We start from the raw sequence: 22,804 nt of genomic DNA on the forward strand, positions 1-22,804 counted from the left end.
AGGGGGGTGAGCCTCTAAACAATTGCCTGTATTTCTGTTTGTCGCATTTAACAAACCTTTTCATCTATTACAACTGCTTGTACCAACTGACAGGAGGAATAAGATAGCTGTATACAAGTGTACACATGCTAGGCATTAGTGAAACTATCAAATTTATGTGAATACTGATAGTTATTTTGAAAACGCATGGAAGGTAAGAGTTGGAGGAGGAGGGCAAAAAAGGATATAGAACAAGGTCCACTTAGAATGCGATATTGACGATTAGCATCCTGTAAAGTTTAACTCCCACAAAAAGTAAAAGGAAATAATACTGGGAAAGGTGACCAAATTCGGTACTGGTGTAAGCAAGTACAAGTTCACTCCTCAGTGGAGCTACAGCCTCTTACACGTTGGCTCAGTTTAATTCCCTGGAGAATAATGGATCATCAGCAGTAAGCAGCATAGAATTTATAAAGGATACATTTTTGCCAGATAAACTCCTCTGCATTTTGGACAGAATGACTGGTGTTAGTGGCTGGAGATAAAATATCGGATGCATATTTCAAAAGAGGCTTGCAATTTCAGACATTGTGAATGAGTCCCTAAATGGCAACAGGTGCTGAGCTGGGGGCTCTTTAAAGGTGCCATAAATATACTTGTGTGAATAATGGATTTGCTGTTTTATTTTGGAGCAGAACTGAAAATTCAATCTGATTGTAATCTAAGCCAGGCTTTAGAAATATTTTGTTTATCACAAACTAACTAAATAAAAATAAAAAAATCTAATTGAACAAAAGATTCCTGGTTGAGTCAAAATTATTATTTTTTTTAAATTATTTTGAATCGACAAAGATTTTGGTCAACTTTTTGATGTATGGCTGTTCCTTTCAATTTGGACATCTTCATCCTTTTTCTTTTTGAAATTTGAAAAAGAATTCAAAAGGTTGGGAGTGGCCAAAAAAGGATTTTTCAGCAAAAACTCTATTTGCCTCCACCACCTCCAACCCAAAATGATCCACCCAGTTCTAGTCTTAAGATGAGATCCCCAAAAGCACAAGTCATTTCTGAAGATCCTGGTCAACATATTTAGATTTCAGTTAAATATCTGACATGGTAGCTCATGAAATCTTACTTGCAAAATTAATTCATTAACCTGTGTATGAACCTAAGATTTGTACAAAGCACTGAAAGAAGCTCTATACCCAGGTCTTTTCTGTCACTAGATGCAACAATAAACATTTAGATTTTGTTGCTAACTTTATTCTGTTATCCATCAGCACTATCAATAAAAAGCTGTTCACCATAAATCTTCTTGGTATTTTTTAAAGTGGCACCCTTCAGCAGTAGGTTTTCAGGACCCAAAGACCTAAATACAGAAGAAATAATATCAGATTGCTTAACAAACAATTTCATTCAAATTTGCATGTATTTTACACCCAGAGTTAAATACACAGTGAAAGCAGAAGTCCTCTAAACCTGAGTTTCATAAAGAGGATTAATGCTGGGGATTTGTAGGATTTTTTTCCTTTTAAATGAGGAATTAATTTATTGTGCCTATATTTTTATCTGTGGTTTCCCACCTCTTATTATACAAAGTACTACCAGTATAAAAACTCCACTGTCTAAGGCTACATCTACATGACCACAGAAGATCAATCTGCTCAGGGTCGATCTTCCAGGGTTCGATTTCGCTGGTCTAGTATGGACATGCAAAATCGACCTCTCAGGGTTTCAGTGGACCCCTGTACCCCACGCACAACACGAGGAGTAAGTGAGGTCGATGGGAGAGTTTCTCTCAGCCACCTTCACCGCTAGAGACAGCCGAGTTAGCTGAGCACAGAGATATCGATTCTAGCTACGCAACAGCTGTAGCTAGAATTGCGTATCTGCAGTTGACTTACTTTGCCTAGTGTAGACAAGAGCCTAACTCATTTTGGAGTTCAAGTCAAGATGTTCAAGAATACGTACCTGATGCTAGGATAGATAATCTATATTTAGATATCTAAATATAAGTGGACTATTTATCAAGATGGCTGAATCTGTAGGTATATTTCAATAAAACCAGTGAGTTCGGAAAGTGTTTTAATTTTTTTTTTCCTGCTCGGTTTATTCCTCTTTTATTTCCCTTTCATCTCCCCACTCATGATCACTTGCCAAATCCATTTCTAATCCTAATCTGGTAGCAGAACTTTTGAAGTCAAGAAAAGTTTGCATAAATCCTCAAAAAACAAGTTGTCCAATTTTAAAAGTCCCTCAAAAGTTCTGTGCTGTTTTAAGTATCTGAGACCACTATTATTCTCTCAATTTAAGATCTGAGGGACCCATCTCCAGGCACCTTGACAACAATGAGGATATCACAAGCACTACAAACATAGGCTTAGAGATGGCCTCCCAGGTTTTCAAAGCCCACCCACCACTCTCTGTGCTGCATAGGAGGTCAGATTAGATGATCACAATGACCGTTGGCCATGCAATGTATTATAATCTTGTAACACTTTTGAAAACTCTTAGGGTTAACCAACATATTTACTTCTACTTCCATCTGAAAATTTATTTTTCACTGCCTGCTTGGATTAAAGTTTTGATTTTCTTCTGTACTCTAAAATTTGCCCCACTAATTTGGCAGAACTGTTAGTAAGCTGGTGCTTTCTGCTGTGATACATGTATAAAGATATTAGCATAACACATGCCTTTACAATACACAGCTGGAACAGACAGACTAAGACAATCATTTCTGGACCTTCTTATGTAATCTTCTTTATGTCTTGTTATGAGTGTAATCTTATTAAGACAGGGACCATCTTTGTGTTCAGGTTTTCCATGGCACTGAGCACATGGCTGTACTCACTAAACAGCAACAGTGGTGTGCAAACCAACTGACATGTTGCTTAGGGAATAAGGAATTTTGCACACAGGAAGGACCTATTTGACAGACCTGCAGTTGAAAAACTTCCTCTCACAAAATTTATATTCTCAGCCATCCTCTACTGCATCCCACTGATGTAGAAAATGTACTGGTTGCCCAAAACACTGGCTGCACGTAATTAAAACCCCAGCTCTCTAGCAAAGCGAAGCCTAGGTTTGCTAAAGAACAGATGTTACGAGCACATGTCCAGCACATCACTTCTGGCTTCTTAGCAAGTTCACGGGAGCAAAACTGACAGGGGATCCTGTGCTGCAAGAGCTCAGGGAGCCAAGAGCTTGTTCGTTTCATTTATCTGCCAGCTCACAAGGATCGTTCTAGCAGAGGTGACAGAATGCACAGGGCTGCACATTTGCTCACGTCCTATCAACTCACTGCTAATCCCAACACACTATCCGAGGGCATTTGGGACAGCTCAGTGGTTAGTGCGTTGGCTTTGGGAACCCAGGGTTGTGAGTGCAATCCTTGAGGGGGGCCTTTCAAGCGGCTAGAGCAGGTTAGATTTAAAAAACAATAACAACAATAAATAATCCATCAGGGATGGTGGTAGGTCCTGCTGTGAGGAAAGGGGACTGGACTCAATGACCCCTCGAGGTTCCTTCCAGCCCTGTGAGCTATATTTCATTTGTGGGCGGCTGTCACAGCAGAAGAGCTGTGATTCCTAAGACAGTTTGCTGCCCTCATTCTGAATGACTAACATGTTCCCAAGCCACTGGAACACACAAAACCAAACCACAAGATGAAAGAAGAGAGGCCAAATAAGGAAATGCACATTTCAGGCTTCCACAACTCCCCTTTGATAAACAGGGAGCTGGGAACTAACCATAAAGAAATAATAGAAGAAAAACACCCTCTGTAATTAGAAACTGCAAGTTAAATGAACAGGAGACTAACCGTGCTACAGGTTCCTGGTTACTTCTGTAGATGTTAATTCTTCCAACAAATCTGTGATCAAATACATAAGAGGATATTTGTGAATAAAGAACACCCAACGTTTGATGCATATTTCATTACAAGGAACCATCCTAAACATAAGAAATATCACAGGTGGAAAGAAATTAGGTGGTTAGCTGACATCAGAGCCGTATGCTCTTAAAGAGACAGAGCTTTGGAAAGAACATTTCAGCACACAAGTTTTAAGAATGCAAGGAACACGTAGAAGGAAGTTGTTTTTCTGCTTTAGCACCATGATGAATTGGCGCCAGGGGGCTCATGGGCAAAGGCTTCTACTCTTAAAAGAGTTCATAAAGATAACAAAGCCATGTTTCTAAACAGGCCGACACCAAAGTTTGAATAGGCAAATGAGTTAGGCTCACTTTGGTGACCTGGCACTTTGCAGGGCAGAGAGCTTGCCAGAAAATAAAAAATTTCCAGGAATCTTCCAGCCCAGTGATTCCCAGGCTTTTCACAAGTGTAGATCCCCAGTCACCTCCCCAATAGCCATTCATGGACCACTAATCACCCCCAAACCCCATCAAAACCAATTCTAGCCACAACATATGTGTCATTAAATGAGAAAGGAAACCACTACATAGATTTTTGGACAGCCATTGATAATAGCATCGGAAGATATTTCATTTAAAAATAATTGCTTGTAACTTTGCAATTTATTTAAAATAAATTATTTTATATGATGATTTTTAGTTATCTTTTTCACAGACACTCTGTAAAACCCACACACAGACCCCCAAGGGTTGGGAGCCCAGGTTGGGAACCACTGGTCTAGCCTACTCTGTTGGAAAGATAATTCAGTAGCTTCCTTAAACTACTTGTTAGATTGTCACTAGATTGCCCGCTTAGGGGAGACCAAGTGATGGACAATGGACAAGGATCCATTTAATGCTAGGAGTAGTGGCTGTTCTCGTACTTACTTGTAGAGGTCAGGTTGAGGCTGTTCACATTCAATCGTGGCAGTAAGGGTGTCTATGTCGTCGTCTGTCCGGAGTGCAGCAGTATCCCGCACTGCATAATGCGTCTAGATGGAGAGATGAACAAGAGCTATGGCATAGTCACACAACTCCACTGAAGAGCAAGAATGGAGAAGGTTTTCGCCCAGTGCATAGTTACAGCTCATTACTGATGTATAATGACGCTCATCAGCTTTAGCCACTGTCAGCGGACAGGATGCTGGGCTAGATGGGTCTTTGGTCTGACCCGTATGGCTGTTCTTATGTCCTTTCCACCTCAGCTGTTTGGGGGAGAGAGGAAGGTTCTTCTAAGGCAGCGTTACCTGCAGAAGGAACCCTGGTGTTCTGTGAAGTGAACATTTTCTGCAAGAAAATTCCTTTACAATAGCTGACTTCTCTGTGGCTGCTGAAACAGCAGAGCAAAACTGAATCAGTTTAATGGCCAGCAGGGCGGCAGAATGGATCTGGCCAATAAACCAACTGAATTTAGTTCCAATATTTCAGTGGTGGCAGGGCAGGGAAACACAGAAAGCCCCTCACTTGCTCCATTACCTGAGCAGCTACAACCTTCCACTGGGCGTGACTTGGCTCACCCCTGCCAGCAGAACACCTCCACACCAGCCTTCCTTCCCCTGGGCACACATGGCTGCCTGGCATCGGCTCCCCAGCCAGCCCCATGGATGGGTTAGTCCTGGGGGCCGGTCTGAGGCTGAGAAGGGTTAAACCTGAGGGATGGGGTAGGGGCAGGTTTGGAGGATGGTGAGCAGATCTTGGGGCTGAGGCAGGTAAAGCCTGGAGATGGGGGGTGGGTTTGTGGGTTCAGCCTGGGAATGGGGTTCTGCAAAATTCTTTCGAGTTTAAAAGGGTTCCGTGCCCAAACAAATTTGGGAACCACCAATTTAATGGAAGGTAGAAGGGGTTGGAATTTAATATGCTTCGGAAATACTTTGAACTGGTCTGGTAAAGCAGTGGGCTACTTAATAAGGGAGGTTTCTTATACCTGCCAATAAATTATGAGGCACTTCCCCACCCCCTGCCTTCAGGGCTGCCCTAAGGTATGCTACACCCCTGCCACACAGGTTTACTTCCAGAGAGAGCAGCTCAACAGGTGTTCAGCTACCGCTGGGTCGTGCTGCTTCTGAAGGTAATTAGAAGCTAGCTCTGCTCCTAGGGGAGAAGGAAGAGTACTGACAGAACCAAGAGCTATTCTTAGCATCAACTGCTGGGCAAGTTCCTCTCTCACATAACTAATAGGAAAGCCTGGGAAGGCTCCAATTCGCTGTTTAGAGTTCTAATTATAGCAGCTACTTAGAATTCTGAACTTCAGTCAGCAAGCGAGACCGCCTTCGCCTGCCTTCATAAACAAAACCACTAAGAAGCTTTCTCCTTTCCTCAGCCTTGGATTCCTCCTCCTGCAACTGAAAAACATCTCACAGTACACAAATTCCACACAAATGGAGTTTGAACCCCAGTAATGAAGGATTTTGTGGTGGAATGTCTGTGTCTTACTTCGAAAATGTCACCACCCCACGACAGCTGAGCCTCAATTATACTCACCTATTTTCCTCACTCAACCTCTCTTTCCCTGACTGAGTTTTCTTCTTTGTTATATCAGCATTCAGGAGACAACTACTAATGAGCTGTGAGGGTCCCACAGGACAAGCAGAAACAATGCAAGAGGCTTATTCTAGAAACTTAGTGTCACACGTCAACTGCTCAAAGTCAGGGAACGTGTTACGGTTGTGAAATTAATTCAGATGAGATGCACATCCTTGTGTGTTTTATGGCATATATTTAAATACATTTAAACAAAGGGGAGGTGTGTTTTGGAGTCACAGAGCTCCAACATTCCACTCCTCTTTACTAATCCACCCGCTACAGTTGCAGACCCAGTGATACTGGGCTTGTCAAGCATATAAGATGCACACGGGTCATTTCTGCAGAGCTGGTGAACTTTATACAGCTTCTCTGCCCTTGGTGTTAACATCTCCACATTAGACTGAGAATGGGCCATATCCCCCACCCCCTTATCTGACCTGTTTTTTCCTCTCATCATTCATACTAATGATAAAGGGCCTTTTCCACCCTGACTGAACAGATCTTGTCAGCTCTGGCCCTCCCTTTTACTGGGACCCCACTCTTTAAATACCCCTCTGAAACGACTCCCCCACTCATGCATCTGATGAAGTGGGTCTTTGCCCACGAGAGCTAATGCTCCAAAATATCTGTTGGTCTATAAGGTGCCACAGGACAATTTGAAACAGTGTCCTTAGGTATAGTTATTTCTCTCTCTCTCTCTCTCTCACACACACACACACACACACTTCGGGGGTGAGCAAGAATATGGAATTGAAGAGAAACACAACCAATGCCCATTCAGAATATATGATCCAAAAACATTTGCAAACTGAACTGACAGATACACGGTCTGACTTCAATGCCTAATATATTAAAAAAGCCCCTGAGCATAAAGGAGCCACTGCAGAGCTTTGACTTTTCCCTGTCAAGACTAATATCCGTTCCTGTTACCTTGAAATTCGACTCGCCATCTAGACTTGCTGTCATGACGTAACAGGTCCCATCACCATTACTGGACGCCAAGAATATCAGATCACAGGGGAAGGTTTCATCTGCTTTCACTTCAACAATGTCTCCAACCTGGAATGAAAACAACTGCTATGTTTTAACGATTTGTCTCATCAAGCCCTCAAGGAGATGATTAAAGGTTTAATTAGTTTGTTTTTTCCATGCCTAAAAGAAAGAAGAAAAATTGTCCCTAATCACACAAACTTGAAGAGCTTTTTCAGCTGAGCACCAAAAAATACAGAGATGGTGAAACCATCCAGGATAATCTGCCAGCTAAAGACTAGAACTGCTATTCAAAGCTTATTAATAATACTGTGTAATGACAGAATGAATGGGCAAGTACTGTATTGCCTTCTTACAATGGTTTCATCGGTAACTGTCACCCACTGTAGCAGGACTCCTGTGCAGGGATTGTTTGCAGGACAATTGAATTTGAAGTTTGAGGGACTTTGGAAGGAGTTTAACAGAGCTGTGAAATTATTTCAGTATTAAGCAGAAATATGTAGTAATGGAGTCAGACTACCAATCTCGGCTTCTCTCCTTTAGTTATTTGACAGTATTCCTGATAATTACCCACCCTTGTACATACATGTAGCTCATATACAGACATATACCCCCTTCTAGTAGACTTGCAAGTAGAAGGCTTTTTCTTCAGAGTTACGATTACTTTGTAGCAACTGACGCATGCAACTACCTTCCCTTGCTACCTGGCTTTGGAAAATACTTGTGACTGGATGGAGGCGTCACTGTCGCTGCTGGGAGGAGACGGAGTTGAGTGACGTTCGATTTATACTCAATACAGTGCCAAAATAAGTAGCAGTTTTTAAATGTATGTTTATGTTTTTTGTGTTTTCTTCCCTGCATTTTCTGTTAAGGGACCCTGAGCCAGGCACTTCACAACAAGTAACCCCAAGGACTGCTACAAGCCACCAGTATTGCAGCATCCAGTACGTTCCCCGCTCACCACATGTAGCGAATGGGACACCGCAGTGTGGCGTTTCGCTCTGGAGCTGCATGAGGCTCTTGGAGCCTTTAAATGCAGCTGCCCTAAGCCGCACATGTGGGTGCCACCCCCCTGCTCCGCGCACGCAGTCTACTACGTGGTGGGACAAGAACGTGGCAACAGCAACTGTTGCTGGCATGGCTCGCTCTGGCCCTGGCGTGGCTCCTAGTGGTTCCTGCTGGCATGGCTCACATGGCGGTGAGTCACCACGTTCAGTTTCCTGGGGGTGGTAGGGGAGGGTTAGAGGGTACCTGGCTTTGGGGGAGGACACTGTTACAGCAGAGGGAGGTGGAGGGGGTCTGTGGCAAATACAGAAGGATGACAACCACAAGTATGGCGATGCTTCAATTACTCCTGGACACTACTGCACTAGTATTTACAAACACTCTGTATTCTCTCCCAACATTAGAGAACCAAGGATAGACCTATACCACAGATTAAACTAACCACCTTAGCTCTATAAACTGGTTAGCTAGGGCCGCTTTCTAAGCACTCAGAGCCATTCTCTTCCAGGCATTCAGGTCCTGTTGTGGTCCCCTGATGGACAGAACTCCCTCTGATTTCAGACAGGGCTGCACACCTGTATCCAAGTGCAAGACTAGGCCCAGAAAGTCAGTCCAATTCAGCAGCACAGCAGAGTAGGATTCATTTCCTCATAGTTTCACTTACAAATATATAAAGAAAGTCGGCACAAAAAGTTCTAATGTGAGGGGTGATAAATTAGCACTCCTGCTAGCAAACATTTCTGCAGGCATCCTTGGGAAGTTAGGGATAAAGGAAGGACGGCCTGTTCCAGCCACCAAATGATCCAAGATCTGTTGCTCTTGAGTCCTCCAGTAAAATGCATGTGTGGAAACCTTTCAAAGCAGGCACCTGGTTACTGACTGGAATGGCTTTTCAAGTTTCTAACATGAAAATAAACTGAAATTTAGTGAAGAGGATGAGAAGGTAAAAAATAACAACTGCAGAATTAGGCTCTTGGCATATTGAAATATTTGGCCACACCATCCAATTCTGCCGTATCAATGGGAGTGTTCCCCAAGGCTCACAAGTGAATCTCCTTCTCTCTCCCCAAAGGGTTACCTTGATTTTTTCACTGTCTTTTTTCACTTGCTTTGCATTTTCAACAATGAAGACGCTGCTTTTATTTACTTCGTTGTCAGCTCTGTGTCTCAGCCAGTCTTCATAGCCCTAGAAACATCAACACACAGGTAATGCAATCAAGCCCAGACAGTGAAGCACGTACATTAATAAAGTTGTAAGAGAAGCGGATACAAAAAACAAGTAAATTAACCATCATCAACACAGGTCCTCATGCATGCCAGAAACGTTGTATGAATCAATTTAATTAAAAAATATGCAGCTATGAATTTGACAGATTCATAACAGACTAAAATAACATACACACAACTAATGTGACATGTTTCTATTGTTCTCAAGATTACCAAGAATATGCTGATAATATGAATAATATGCTTAATGAACTGTTATTCTCACTTTTGCAGGTCAACATAGAATGAGACTCTCTCTCTCTCCAGTCTCATTTAAAGCCTACAAAAGGCAGATACGGAAGACAGAAATTTTACTCTATCACTCCTTCCTGCCCACTCACTCCCCACCCTCGATTCCCATTACAAGCACACCAAAAAATGCAATTTAAAAAGGGCTGGGCAGTACTTCCTTTTTTTAAAAAAAGCATTACTCAAATCAGGGACATCTACAAATTTGCAGGACTGGATATTTTCCACGGTACAACTATTCCTGTTTTTCCACTGATGTCAGAAAATACAAACTGGACTTATATCCTATTTCTTTAACCTCCAAATCAGGACCAAAAGTGCATTTTTGAAAGGGAAGAAATAAATGATAGTAGCACAGTAGAACCCCAAGATATGTGCACTCGAGTTGCACTTAGATCAGGTTAACACGACTCTGAGTGGCAGGGAGCTGGTGCCCGACTCCAGGCTGCCTGCTACTTAGGGGAGCTGGGAAACTGACCAAAACTGCTTCCCTACTCAGCTTCCTGGCTCCTGTGAGTGGCAGGCAGAGGGGTGCCAGCCACCAGCTCCCCACCACTCACAGGAATGGGTAAACTGACCAGCGCTACTGCACGGATCAGTTTCCTGGCTCCTGTTGGGGCAGCAGCCCAGAGCCTGACTCTTGGCTGCTGTCACTGACAGAAGCGGGGAAACTGACCAGTGCAGCAGCACCGGTCAGTTTTCCCTCTCCTGCCAGCGGTGGGCCACCCAGAGCCAGGTTCTCAGCTGCCCACCGCTCACAGGAGACAGGAAACTGACCAGAGGTGCTGCGCTGGTCAGTTTCCCAGCTCCTCTGAGTTACGCGAAATTTGACTTATCGGGGGTTGCACAAGAACGCAACCTCTGCATAAGTCAGGGATCTAATGTACAGCAACTGCAGAGACAACCAGCAACAGCAAGAACTCACAACATGAGTTTAAATATACACCCAAGCGCACACACAAATCTACAAACATAGAATTTCAATTTGGCATAATATTTAAAATTCCTTTTTTTATTTCTACTTTTAGGTGAAATAGATTTCACATTGATGGTGTTCCTCTAACGTTGGCACTCTATTATTATAAACATATGTACTGTCAAGTATATAGTTCTTTATATACCAAATCTCTTATTCAACTGATCATGAACATACCTAAAAACACAAGGGCAACACACACACACCAGAAGCTATACGTTGCTTCCCCTCCCAGGCCCTCATGAATCAAAAACATTACCTGTTTGATAGCTGTAACAGTAATCACAAAGAAAAGTGGAAGTCCACTGGTTACTGGGCTGGTTGGTGTATCTACTATGACCTACAGAAGAAAAAATATAAGCTAGTGTTGTAATTTTTTGAGTGAGTTTAAGATCAAATGCTGTCAGAGTCTGGATCATTCAACACATGCTATATTAAGTAACACAAGTCCCAAATATGAGCATATTTGGGAGAAGTGGGTACGTGGAATGTATGAGGGAGATTTACATCAGCACCTTAAGAATTAAGGTACATAAATCCCACTGAAAGTCCATGGAAAGTCTCCCAACTATGAAGTTTTGATCCCAAGCAGAGGAGCAGGTGACTGAGTTTCTGTATCAAACCAGGCTGAGAAAATGCTGCCTGAAGTCTTCTCATTAACACACCTTTGTGGTGTGCAGCATAAACAAGAGGCATTATGGGTTCAAACCAGAAACAGTTTGCAAACTCACTCCTGCCTGTCCCCACACCACATAAGCTGCACCAAACATGGTCGGTCTCACCTGAAAGGCTGAACAGCAGGGTCAGCACTGGAAACCATTTTTAGCAGCCATACCATGGACCATTCTCTAATATCATAAATACAACCCAAACCAGAATGGTCAGGGACTAAGATGCATTTTCCTTGCTCCTTCTGGCGTGATGGGGTTTGCAAAATCCAACCATTGGCAAGGAGAGGCCCTGCTTCGAGGGAGGTTCTACATGCATGCAGAATGGCACATGGGCAGAGCATCCCTGACTCCTTCCGCATGTGGAGGGAAAACGCACAGAGGACCCACTGATTGGCTCTGTTAACAAGAGCGGAAGGAAGGAGGATGGTGATCAGGAATGGAGTGCGAGTGGCAAAACAAAATGCCCACAGTGGGCTGTCGAGCCCAGCTAGTCCCACAAAATGGTCTGCTGTGGGGGAGCAGGACACAATGTAATCAGATCCATTCCATCATTGTCCAACTCACAGCTCCTGTCATAGGACTGACTACGGAGCTAGAGGTTGCTGTGAAGCCCCAAGGAGGGCCACGTTTGTTTGATTTTGTGTGGAACAGAGCTATACTTGGCGGGAATGGCAGGGGAGTGATTTATTGGTGGGGGTTGAGTTAAACTATGAACAGAATTGGGTGTGAAGCACAGGGGGCTCAGCTTAGTACATACCTAATGACTGGGTCATCTGTGGGGACTAAATCCAGGACCTCTGGCTCTAAATGCACAAAAGCTTCTCATGCTCACTCCACAAGACCCGGTCAATTCATTCAGACACAGTATAACTACCTGATTTTTACATGGCCCAGCCACTGCACTCCTAGAATTGCTACTGAACTTCTCACCCTATGGGCTTCCTACAAAGGGATGGTCAAGACCGTACAAAGGTTCAAAAAGCTCCATAAGGCCAGGAAACAGACAGAACAATTGGATGGATGTCATTAGTAGGGTCTGGCAGGGTTGCAACCCTCTTCTCTGCACATAGATAGCTTGTATGACACAAAGCGCAACATTAAAGGAAACTACCAGAGGGACGCAGAATGAAGAAAACTTTACAATCTTGACTTTGCAGATGACCCTGTTCTGTTGTGCACAGAGGCATGAAAATGTCCACGACGTCAAACATACCACGACCAATGCAAGACTGGGAATCAGAGAAAAGAAAACTACGGTCATGGGTTCTGCAAGACGAGGCGTCAGTGATGTTGCATATGTGATTGATAATGAAGAATATGGTACAGTTAACAAAGGTGCGGGTGAGATACGCCCCCCTCAAGCAGCAGGACCTGTGCCACAGACCGGCTCAGGCACAGAACAGCCAGCTGCTGCTCTAAGTGGTTTCCCGCTCCACAGAGCGCTCTGCTTCAGACGCTGTTAGGCAGAGGGAAGCTTCGGGCGCTGATCCTGTCCCCTTGCAAAATATCTCAGCTCCCATTGGCCAGTTTAGAGCCAATAGGTGCTCAGGGATTTTATGTCTGTCATCCCTCATAATCCCTTAATTTTCACCTTTCGTAGTTAATAAACTTATTTATTCTAAAAACCTAGTTTCTTCAATTCACCACTGAGAGAGGAGGTGACTTTCATGAGCTTATGCTGCACAGACCTCTCCGTAGTACAAAACAATATAGTTTTGGGTTCAAATTAGGCTGCATGCACTTGAGTGCTGAGCTTTCCCTGAGCTGAGTCTTCCCACACAGGAGCTGACTGCAGACTTGTGTGACAAGGTGAGAGAGCCCAGGCTGGTGGAACAGGAGGGCTCAGTGGGACACCAACACATCAGGCGGCATCCCAGAAGGGTGGAGCAACCCATCACAACTCCTACTGCAGGTGAGTGGGAGATGGGATCACTTTGGGAAAGGAGCAATGGTCTGAAGTTACAGTGGGAGAGGAGTAGGTTGGATATTAGGAAAAACTACTTCCCCACGAGGGTGGTGAAGCTCTGGAATATGCATTACCTAGAGAGGTGGTGGATTCTCCATCCCTAGAGGTTTTTATGTCCTGCCTTGACAAAGTCCTGCCTGGGATGACTTAGTTGGGGTTGATCCTGCTTGAACCAGGGGGCTGGACTAGATGACCTCCTGAGGTCCCTTCCAGCCCAAGGATTCTATGACTTCATAATTGGGGTAGGGGATGGTCCCTAGTAGTTACAGGTATCAGAGCTAATGGGAATTGCAGGGGAGAGGTTCAATGGGAGAGTGGGGGATGCATAAGAGTGGACGGGGAAGGCAGACAAGGAAGCATTAGGGGTTGGGAATAGCTGTCATGTCCCATGTGCCACTGAAACGAGGTAGAGATTGGAGGGGAACATGGAAGCTGAAGTACTGACTGACCTTCAGGAAGGGACCATAACCAGATCTCTGGGTAGACGGGGGTGGCTAATGAGGGGTGGGGCTGGTGCTGCACACAGGTATTGACAGCATGAGTTGTTCAGCATCCTGTGCTGCATCACAGATGGTGCAGTCACCGATGTCAGTGTGGGCTCAGAAGCCAGAATGCCAGTTTACCCAATCCTGTCATCGCATGGCTCGGGTATCCCATGGCTAGTGCAGGTCAGGAAAGTAAACAGGCAGACTGGGGCAGGTGCTTTGGAACAGACCCCAAATCATTCTAGTGACTTAATAAGTAATAACTTATTGTTATTTTCTCTGGCATCTGGACCTTGACAAAGAAATTAGGACTGTGACAGAAGTAGACTGGGCCTGTTGCAGACTGTGACAGAGTTCTCGCCCCCTGCATCCATGGAATAATGCTTAATAAAACCATGTACTCAACAGCAGTTGGAAGGTTTACGCTGTGTTTCTTTACCTAGGGCTATTTAATGTGGTTTTATTCATGTAAATGTTACAAGAAGAAATAAAACAATATTTTTCGTGGGTAAACGTAAATAAATCCTCCCGCCCCTGAAAAACGAGAGAAGAATAAAAAGATCGGTAGGAGGCTCTAGGAGTGAAAGCAGCAGAACGCCACAGTGGCACACAGTGATTGGATGAGCAGTGCATGGGGTAAAGCAGCCATGTCCATGGGGCATCATTAGCTTGAGTGTCAGCACCACTTGTGCTATAACCCAAACCTCTGGCTGGGTCCGGTAGGTGGAGCACAGATCACCAGTTAATCTGGCGAGAGCTTTATGGGTATGGAAGGGAGTTAGGCAGGGCCAGTGCTAGGGGATCACAGGGCACACACCCTCACACCCCACAGGCCTTGTACTTGCCCTGCATGTGCTTCACCCAGCTCCAGCTCTGCCCCCAAGCCACACACCCTTACCCAAAGCCTCCGAGGCATGCCAGCTGGGAGCTGCCAGGGGGTCTGAAACAGGGCAGCAGCAGGGGTCAGCCCCTCTCCTGCACACACTGTGGGGCCTAGGCCAGAGCACTCTGCTTCCTGCTGCTGGGGTAAAGCTGAACACAGTGGGTTGGGAGGGCTCCCGTTGCCACAGTGATGGGGTGGAGTGAACCCCGTTGTCATCCAGCACTGCCCCACCCCAAGTGAAACCACAGGCCACACCAGCCCCACCCACAGGATGGTTGAGCTGGCCAATGGCATGGTCCCCTCAGAGTGATGATTCCAGGGCAGCTGCCCCTACACCTGCTATGGAGGTGATGATGCTAGAGCCTGGTACGGGGCAAGGCTGGCTTTACCTCAAGCTAGGGGAGGGAGAGATAGCTCAGTGGTTTGAGCAGTAGCCTATTAAACCAGTGTTGTGAGCTCAGTCCTCGAGGGGACCACTTAGGGATCTGGGGCAAATAGATCATTTTATTTATTTATTTTTTTTTTTATAAAAAATGGGATGGTGCATGGTCCTGCCAAGAGGGCAGGGGACTGGACTTGACTTCCTGAAGTCTCTTCCAGCTCTATGAGATGTGCATATCTCCCTATTTTTTTTTTTTTTTTATTTTAAACACTGCAGAGGCGACGGGCCTATGACGAGGACAGAGCACAGCAGGGCAGGTGTGAGAACCATCCACTTCTATCAACTGTTTCATGACTCAGCCCAAGTTCTAGGGTACAGGAAGGAGGGCCGGGGTCACTGAAACAGGCTCATAACTAGGGGAAACTACTGAAACCATAGCAAGCTGAAGACGTGGTTCCCAGCCTTACAGCACTAGGTACCTCATCTGCACAGCGCCTTCACTTTTACAGACTAGCCAGAGCCATTAACACATATTGCTCGTGGTGAACTTCACCCCTAACGCCCAACCCAAAATTTCCAAGGGCCAGTCTCACTTGGGCTGTGATAAGGCACAGGCAGCTGAATGGATGATGCAGGAAAGGCAGCGTGCAGGTCAGACCACAGACACCCCTAGGAACACGCAGCTGTGTAGGGCACCACTTTGCCCCGCTGTGCTGTGCCTCTGTATGTCCAGCACAGCCAGAGGACAAGGCTGACTCAAGCAGCCCCAGCCTCCACTCAGTGCTGCCTCCTGGCCCAAGCCCCCAGGCCCTCCACCCCCAAGCCCCAACAGCTGAATTCACCAGCCCCCCACTCCCTGGTTCCAGAGGCCCCACTGTCCTGGCACCCCACTCCACCTCCCAGCCTGCAGTTCTGGGGGGAGGCACTGTTCCCCCATCCACCTACCCCCCCACTAACCCCCTGCCCTGCTCTTACCCCCAGCCCCTGAGCACAGCTCCCTGCACCTGCCCACTGCAGAGTTGCTGCCCTGCTCCCTGGTTGGGGGGCAGAGGGAAGGTGCAGGTGCTCGGGCTGAGTAGGACATCCAGGTCGTGTCTACACGTGCACGCTACTTCGAAGTAGCGGCACCAACTTCGAAATAGCGCCCGTCACGGCTACACGTGCTGGGCACTATTTCGAAGTTGAAATCGATGTTAGGCGGTGAGACGTCGAAGCCGCTAACCCCATGAGGGGATGGGAATAGCGCCCTACTTCGAAGTTTAACGTCGAAGTAGGGCACGTGTAGCCGATCCACGCCCCGCAACATCGAAATAGCGAGGTCCTCCATGGCGGCCATCAGCTGAGGGGTTGAGAGACGCTCTCCCTCCAGCCACTGCGGGGCTCTATGGTCGCCGTGTGCAGCAGCCCTTAGCCCAGGGCTTCTGGCTGCTGCTGCTGCAGCTGGGGATCCATGCTGCAGGCACAGGGTCTGCAACCAGTTGTCGGCTCTGTGGATCTTGTGTTGTTTAGTGCAACTGTGTCTGGGAGGGGCCCTTTAAGGGAGCGGTTTGCTGTTGAGTCCGCCCTGTGACCCTGTCTGCAGCTGTTCCTGGCACCCTTATTTCGATGTGTGTTACTTTGGTGTGTAGACGTTCCCTCGCAGCACCTATTTCGATGTGGTGCTGCCCAACGTCAAAGTTGAACGTCGACGTTGCCAGCCCTGGAGGACGTGTAGACGTTATTCATCGAAATAGGCTATTTCGATGTAGCGTGCACGTGTAGACGTAGCCCCGAAGACATAAGGATGACCCTGATGATGACCCTGATGACCCTGATTCAGACCAAACATGTTCTAGACATACATCTGAGCATCTCCAGTACAGCTCTCCCAGATAGCACCTCAAAGTGCCAAGGGGGTGGAGGGGAGCATGCTTGGACAGACAGCTGCATTGTGGACACAGATCCCAAACTGGCACCCACAAAGTGAGTCCTCCTACCACAAGGACCCAGCCAACAGTGGTGAAGAGTGAGGCAGAGATATGGGTGCAGCTGTACTGGGTAACAGAGCAGAGGGCAGGAACCAAGGAAGTGGAATGTCTTGTATTCATACAAACAATGGGCCTTTGTTTGGCATCAGCTATTGCCACATTACTGGACTCACATCTGTGGTTGTTGTTTGAGGCCCTTTGTGAAAAGCTACGTTAAAACACAAAATGTTTCTTATCTGTCCCTCGGGAGTCATTTTTGGCTCATGTTAACCCAGGAAATGGCCTTAAGCTGTGATTGTGCTCTGCATTATTCAACCCATCACAAACTGATGTGGGAGTCAAAGTGTTTCATTTGTAACAAACCACATTGACACTGCATCATCGAAGATGGCAAGCAGTTAAGCTAAGTGGTGCTACAAACACAGCTAACGTATTTACAGTTAATAGCAGTAAATCACAGACCCCTGAGAGCTTTCAGAAACAGCCATACAGTAAACCCCCAAAACTCATGATGTCAAGTTGCGCTTAACTTGAGTTAATGTGAGTTAAGTGCAACTTGAAGCTGCTCTGAGGCTGTCTGCCTGCTTGTCTTCCTCCAGCTGGGGGAAGCTAGGGAGAAGTTGTGGGAGAGGCTCCAAGAATGGCAGAGAGCTAGGAAAGTGAGCAGTGATGTGCTGGTCAGTTTTCTGTCTCCCACTGGCAGAGGGGAGCCAGGAAACTAACCACAGCCAGTCAGTTTCCTGTCTCCTGTGAGGGGCCGGAGCTGGAGCCTGGCTGGCAGCTCTCTGCTCACCAGAGAGGAGAAACTGACCAGTGCTGCTGTGCTGGTCAGCTTCCTGGCTCCCGAGTTACTTAAAAATTCAACTTACGCAGAGGGGCTGCTGGACTTAACATTGCGAGCAAGCTCTGCATGCATGACTTCAGACTGGCAAGTCATACCTCTAAGGTAGGTTTGCCTGGGAAAAGCTATGCACAGACTAGGCTACTTGAGCAAGGCTGAATCCCATCAGCACAGGTTAAAAAAACAAACCAAGATCACAGCAAGGACAGCACAGCTCCTGAGCCAAGCGTACCTAAAGTTGTGTGACTACCTGTGCTAAAGCCAATGTTGTTCCAGCTTCACCACTGCTATCACCTGCACTGGCAGAAACCAAGTAGCTCTAGTAGGCCCACACATCACCACTGCAGACTGTTAACTTTCAAGGTCTGCCTGGCTCCAGACACACCAGTATACTTGCTTTTAGCGAAACTGAGGCCAATGGAGGCAAAGCTCTGAACACGTAATTATGTGTGGTGCCTTCTGCCTGCCCGCACAGCCAGTGGCAAGAGAGCATGCCACGATGTACACCGGAAAGTATTCTGGTTCTATATTTGTGCATATAGGCACTTCATATGGAGACTTCTGTATTATTGCCATATTCCATATACCTCCCTTATAGCACAAACTCTTGAGATGGAGTAAAACCAAGATAGGTTAAGGTGATCATGAAGTGGTTTCTAGGGGGTACATCTTCACTACAGGGAAGACTGAGCCTGCTGTGGTCGATCTTCCAGAGTTCATTTTAGCGTGCCTAGTGGGGATATGCTAAAAATTGAACTTACAGGGGGCCGTGTTGGGGCTGGTACTTCTGTCCTCCCCCACATCTCTTCCCTCCCCTCAGTTAGGAGTAAGTGGAGTTGACAGAAGCACATGCTTCCATCGACCTTCCTTCATGGAGACAGTGCGGAAGCCTGAATTAAAGTACATCAACTCCAGCTAACGAACCTTACTAATTAACGTAGCTAGACCTGAGTACCTTAATTCGACCTTCCCCTGTAGCATAAGCATGCCCTAAGACACTTCTCTTACAGCAAGGATCCTGTAAGCAGCAGGTAGCTCAACTTGCACATGCGTTTATGTCAGCAGAATAATGTGACTTCATTTTAAAGTGACTGAAGCCTGCTAGTCTATAAAAGGTTTTTCTTTCGTTTATTTTTTGGTTCTCCCCAAACAGGTAACGCAGTTCAGGAAGAACCAGACCATCCTCTTTTGCACACAAAAGCTACTCCCCACTTCTTAAGTTGCCTATCTCCCTCTTTCCCAATTTTAGTAACAAAAGACACTGACTACACTTCTCCAAAGTCAGCTTTATTAACAGCATTTAGTTTGCTCCAGGGAAGCAGTTGCCTTGGTTACTGTTTCAGTGGATGAATCCAGCAACCAACGCTTTTTAATCTAGTAACCAACCAGCTAAATGGTATTTTTATGAACATGCATGTAACGCATGCAGTCACGCAAAGAGACATTCCCTCGTCCCGGCAGACTGGGACCCTGAGCCACTGAAGTCAATGGACTGTTGGACACCCAGCCTCGGTTGGAATAGGATCCATTCCCTGCACAGTGCTGAATTAACACACTAGCCAATTCCACTGTGCTCTCACTGAACAATCTGCTCAGCTGTACACTCAAGGAAGCTTTTACTACTTCACATGAATGGAATTGTTTTCAGTGCTTATTTAAAGGTAAGTGAAATCTTCAACCATTCCAGAAGGAAGAGTGCACCTGGCCGCTGTTGGCTAGTGACCTGTATTAACAGTATCAAGCGTGTGTTTTGCCCCTAATGTGATATGCGGGTAGTTTCCTTTCTTTAAAGGTGGTCACAGTATTTGGAAAATACTCTCAATTCATCAGCTTGCAACCAATTTCCAACATTGAACTCAACAAATTCAGCTATTCCAGGCCTCCCACACTGATGTGCCCTCTATTTCCTCCATCTGCATGAGGAATAAATTTTGTTATGTGCACTGACCCATGTACAGCTGTGCACCACAAGAAGAAACATGCTGCCAGCTGCAGGCACTCTGCTAATCAGCTGGCTGTCATCTGACTGTTTCATGGGTGGCTACTAAGCCCTCAGTTTACAGAGAACACTACCCCACACTCCACTGAGAAGGACCGAACAGAAGGCAATACTGTGTCTTTTAATATATTATTATAGATAGCAACTCGTCTGTGTAGTTCCATTCCAATGCATCTGATGAAGTGGTTTTACCCATGAAAGCTTATGCCCTAATAAATCTGTTAGTCTTTATATGGTACCACAGGACTCTTCAATGTTTTTTCCATGACTCCAGCCCATTGGGTATGCTGGAGGGACACCCTGTTTTGAGTGCATTACATACACAGGCCAAGTTCACTTTTGACAAAATGAAGCATTGCCAATGCAATCAAATGGAGACGCACCAGCTAACACCTGGAGTGAATTTGCCCCTTTGTGCGAAACAGGCAACACTGTGCACAGTCCACAGAAATTATATTGGGATTACCTAGGTCTGCAGCAGTCCAAAATCTTTATGACAGAAGTGGAACATTATGATTTATAACAATTTACTGGGCATTCAATATTTTTAAGACGCCACATATCCAGAGGCTTAAAAGTCAGGCACTAAGCGACCCAGAGGAGACAGCAACCAAGGGGCAGCAAATGGAGGTGTTTGAGACAAAATTTGCAAGAGGAAGAAAAAAATAAAACCATGCCGGTTCAAAGAGGCCCCCTCGCTGGCGCCCTTGCCTTCTCCACCTGCACCTGGGGCCAAAACGAACTCCTCACCCAGGGATGCTTTTATGTAGGTTCTCAGCAGGGCTTGCAAAAACTGTGGCCTGCATTCCCCTACCCGGGCAGAGAAGACCACCCAGTGTACAACGTGCCTAGTCAGGCTAGAAGCGGAGGTGACCAGGCTGAAGAGTATCTAGTCACACAAGGAATTCGTTGACTACATGCCTCCGGGTACCTTCAAGGTAGAAGAAATAGCTGCTCCACAAGAGGAAGTTGGTTACTTGCAGCAGCAGGCAGTGCTCCACCCCCACCCCAACCCTCTGTCCCAAGTGTGGGGCCAGAGCTCAGGGGGGAGGGAATTAAATCCCATCAGGAAGTCCTTGCTAGAACAATGCTGGGGTCACAAGCAGGCTACTCTGCCAGAAGTTAAGTAGCACTGTAAGGGACTTTAAAAAGTATCATACATACAGGTCAAAGGTCAAATTGCAGCACTCCACCTCAGAAAGGTTGCTGTCCCTGGGCAAGGGCTGGGTAATTCCCTGAGCTGATTGCAGACTCTATGATTCTACAGCTGGGTGTGTCCCTACTGGTGTTTGCATGTGAAGGGTGCTTGGATGCAGGTCACAGGTGCACAGAGTAATGGCTGGCAGGATAGACAAGCTCAGGGGACCTCAGAACATCCTGTGGCAGCCTGCAAAGGCAATCCCACTGGGGATTGGACCAGATGATCTACTGAGATCCCTTTAAGTCCTACATTTGCATGGTCCTGTTAGAGCTACCAGATCCAAAAAGGAGGCACCCTCGAGAGGGAGTGCATCGACCACCAACTCACTTTTACTCACACATAACACAATACAACGGGAGTTGGTAGATACTGATGCAGATACACTCCCTCTCAGGAGTGTTCTTCCCCCCCCCCCCCCCCCCGCTTTTTTTTTTGAAAGGTCATATATGGTAACCTTAGCTATAGAAAACAATACAGGTGAAGTATAGCTGTATTGATCAACTTAATCCTCCAGAGAATGCCTTTATTGCAGACTACTATATGTAACAGATCTAAGACTTCATTTGCTGACGTATTGCATGTGTGGCTTTAACCAGCCAGATAAGTAGTTTTGTTAATCCCAATATTCAGTCATAAAAAGAGGAAAATACACTTCCAATTTTTTTTTTAAATCCTCTTTTGCAAACATTTTGGGAACATCCCTGATTTTTCAGCTAATGTAACAAAAATAAATGAACAAATCATATTTACCAGCTTTTCCCCTAATACCAAGATCAATGCCTACTTCACATAGAAACAAGAGTAAAAATATTATGTCAAGTGTACAGATGTATTTTAGTTCATATAAACATCTCTTTACAAAAAAAATTCACACACCCTCCTATATTATATTATATTATATTATATATAAAAATCTGAGCACACTCATTAAACACTCATCTGAATTTTATTATATATATAAAAATCCAAGTGGCAAACTGTCCACCTCTTCTGGTTTCATTTAAACTGACAAACTATACTACCAGGCTGCTTGTTATCTGGAGAAATATTAGAAGGGAGAAGTAATACAGTAACAGGGGAGGGTGGGGGGAAAAAAAAAAAAAAAAGCTAGGTTTCAATCCTTAAACCACTGACGTGTTTTACCCACACAGACCATATCTACAGAGGTGCTGGAGATGTAATTTGCAGCTCAAGAAAAGACACTCACGCTAGTGCTGATTGAACTAGGGTGCTAAAAAAGAAGCATTAAAACAGGAGTATGAGCAGTGGGAGGGGCTGACTGGCTTGCGCGTGATTTCATCCGAGACCCTACACCAGGGTTAGCAATCTTTTGGAGGCAGAGTGCCAAAATTTGACCTTTATATACAGTCAAAGTGCCAGTGATACTTTTTAAAGTCACTAATACTTCTACTTACAACAGCAGCTTAATTCACAAATAAAATCAAGATGCACAGCTTTGCTGTTTAGGTGGTGGCATTAGCTGGTCTTTTGTTAATCTGCAGGCGGCCTGGCGTT

At 45.6% G+C, this 22,804-nt stretch overlaps 1 protein-coding gene across 5 annotated transcripts in view; it reads right to left on the bottom strand.

Annotated features, from left to right (window-relative positions):
* ATP11C (ATPase phospholipid transporting 11C (ATP11C blood group)) overlaps nt 1-22,804 on the bottom strand; it is a 125,002-nt gene that overhangs the window by 50,934 nt on the left and 51,264 nt on the right. For all 5 annotated transcript variants that reach the window (XR_012647384.1, XM_075008176.1, XM_075008173.1 and 2 more), the window contains exons 4-9: nt 11,154-11,234; nt 9,482-9,589; nt 7,339-7,467; nt 4,774-4,877; nt 3,797-3,847; nt 1,281-1,345 (exon numbers count right to left, since the gene is read on the bottom strand). Coding sequence is in view for 4 of the 5 variants with exons in the window: in XM_075008176.1 (XP_074864277.1) it covers nt 1,281-1,345; nt 3,797-3,847; nt 4,774-4,877; nt 7,339-7,467; nt 9,482-9,589; nt 11,154-11,234 (538 nt within the window). In the remaining variant the exon portion in view is untranslated. The remainder of the gene's footprint in view (nt 1-1,280; nt 1,346-3,796; nt 3,848-4,773; nt 4,878-7,338; nt 7,468-9,481; nt 9,590-11,153; nt 11,235-22,804) is intronic.

This window comes from Carettochelys insculpta, chromosome 13 (assembly GCF_033958435.1).
Source record: "Carettochelys insculpta isolate YL-2023 chromosome 13, ASM3395843v1, whole genome shotgun sequence".
Classification (NCBI taxonomy): Eukaryota; Metazoa; Chordata; order Testudines; family Carettochelyidae; genus Carettochelys; species Carettochelys insculpta.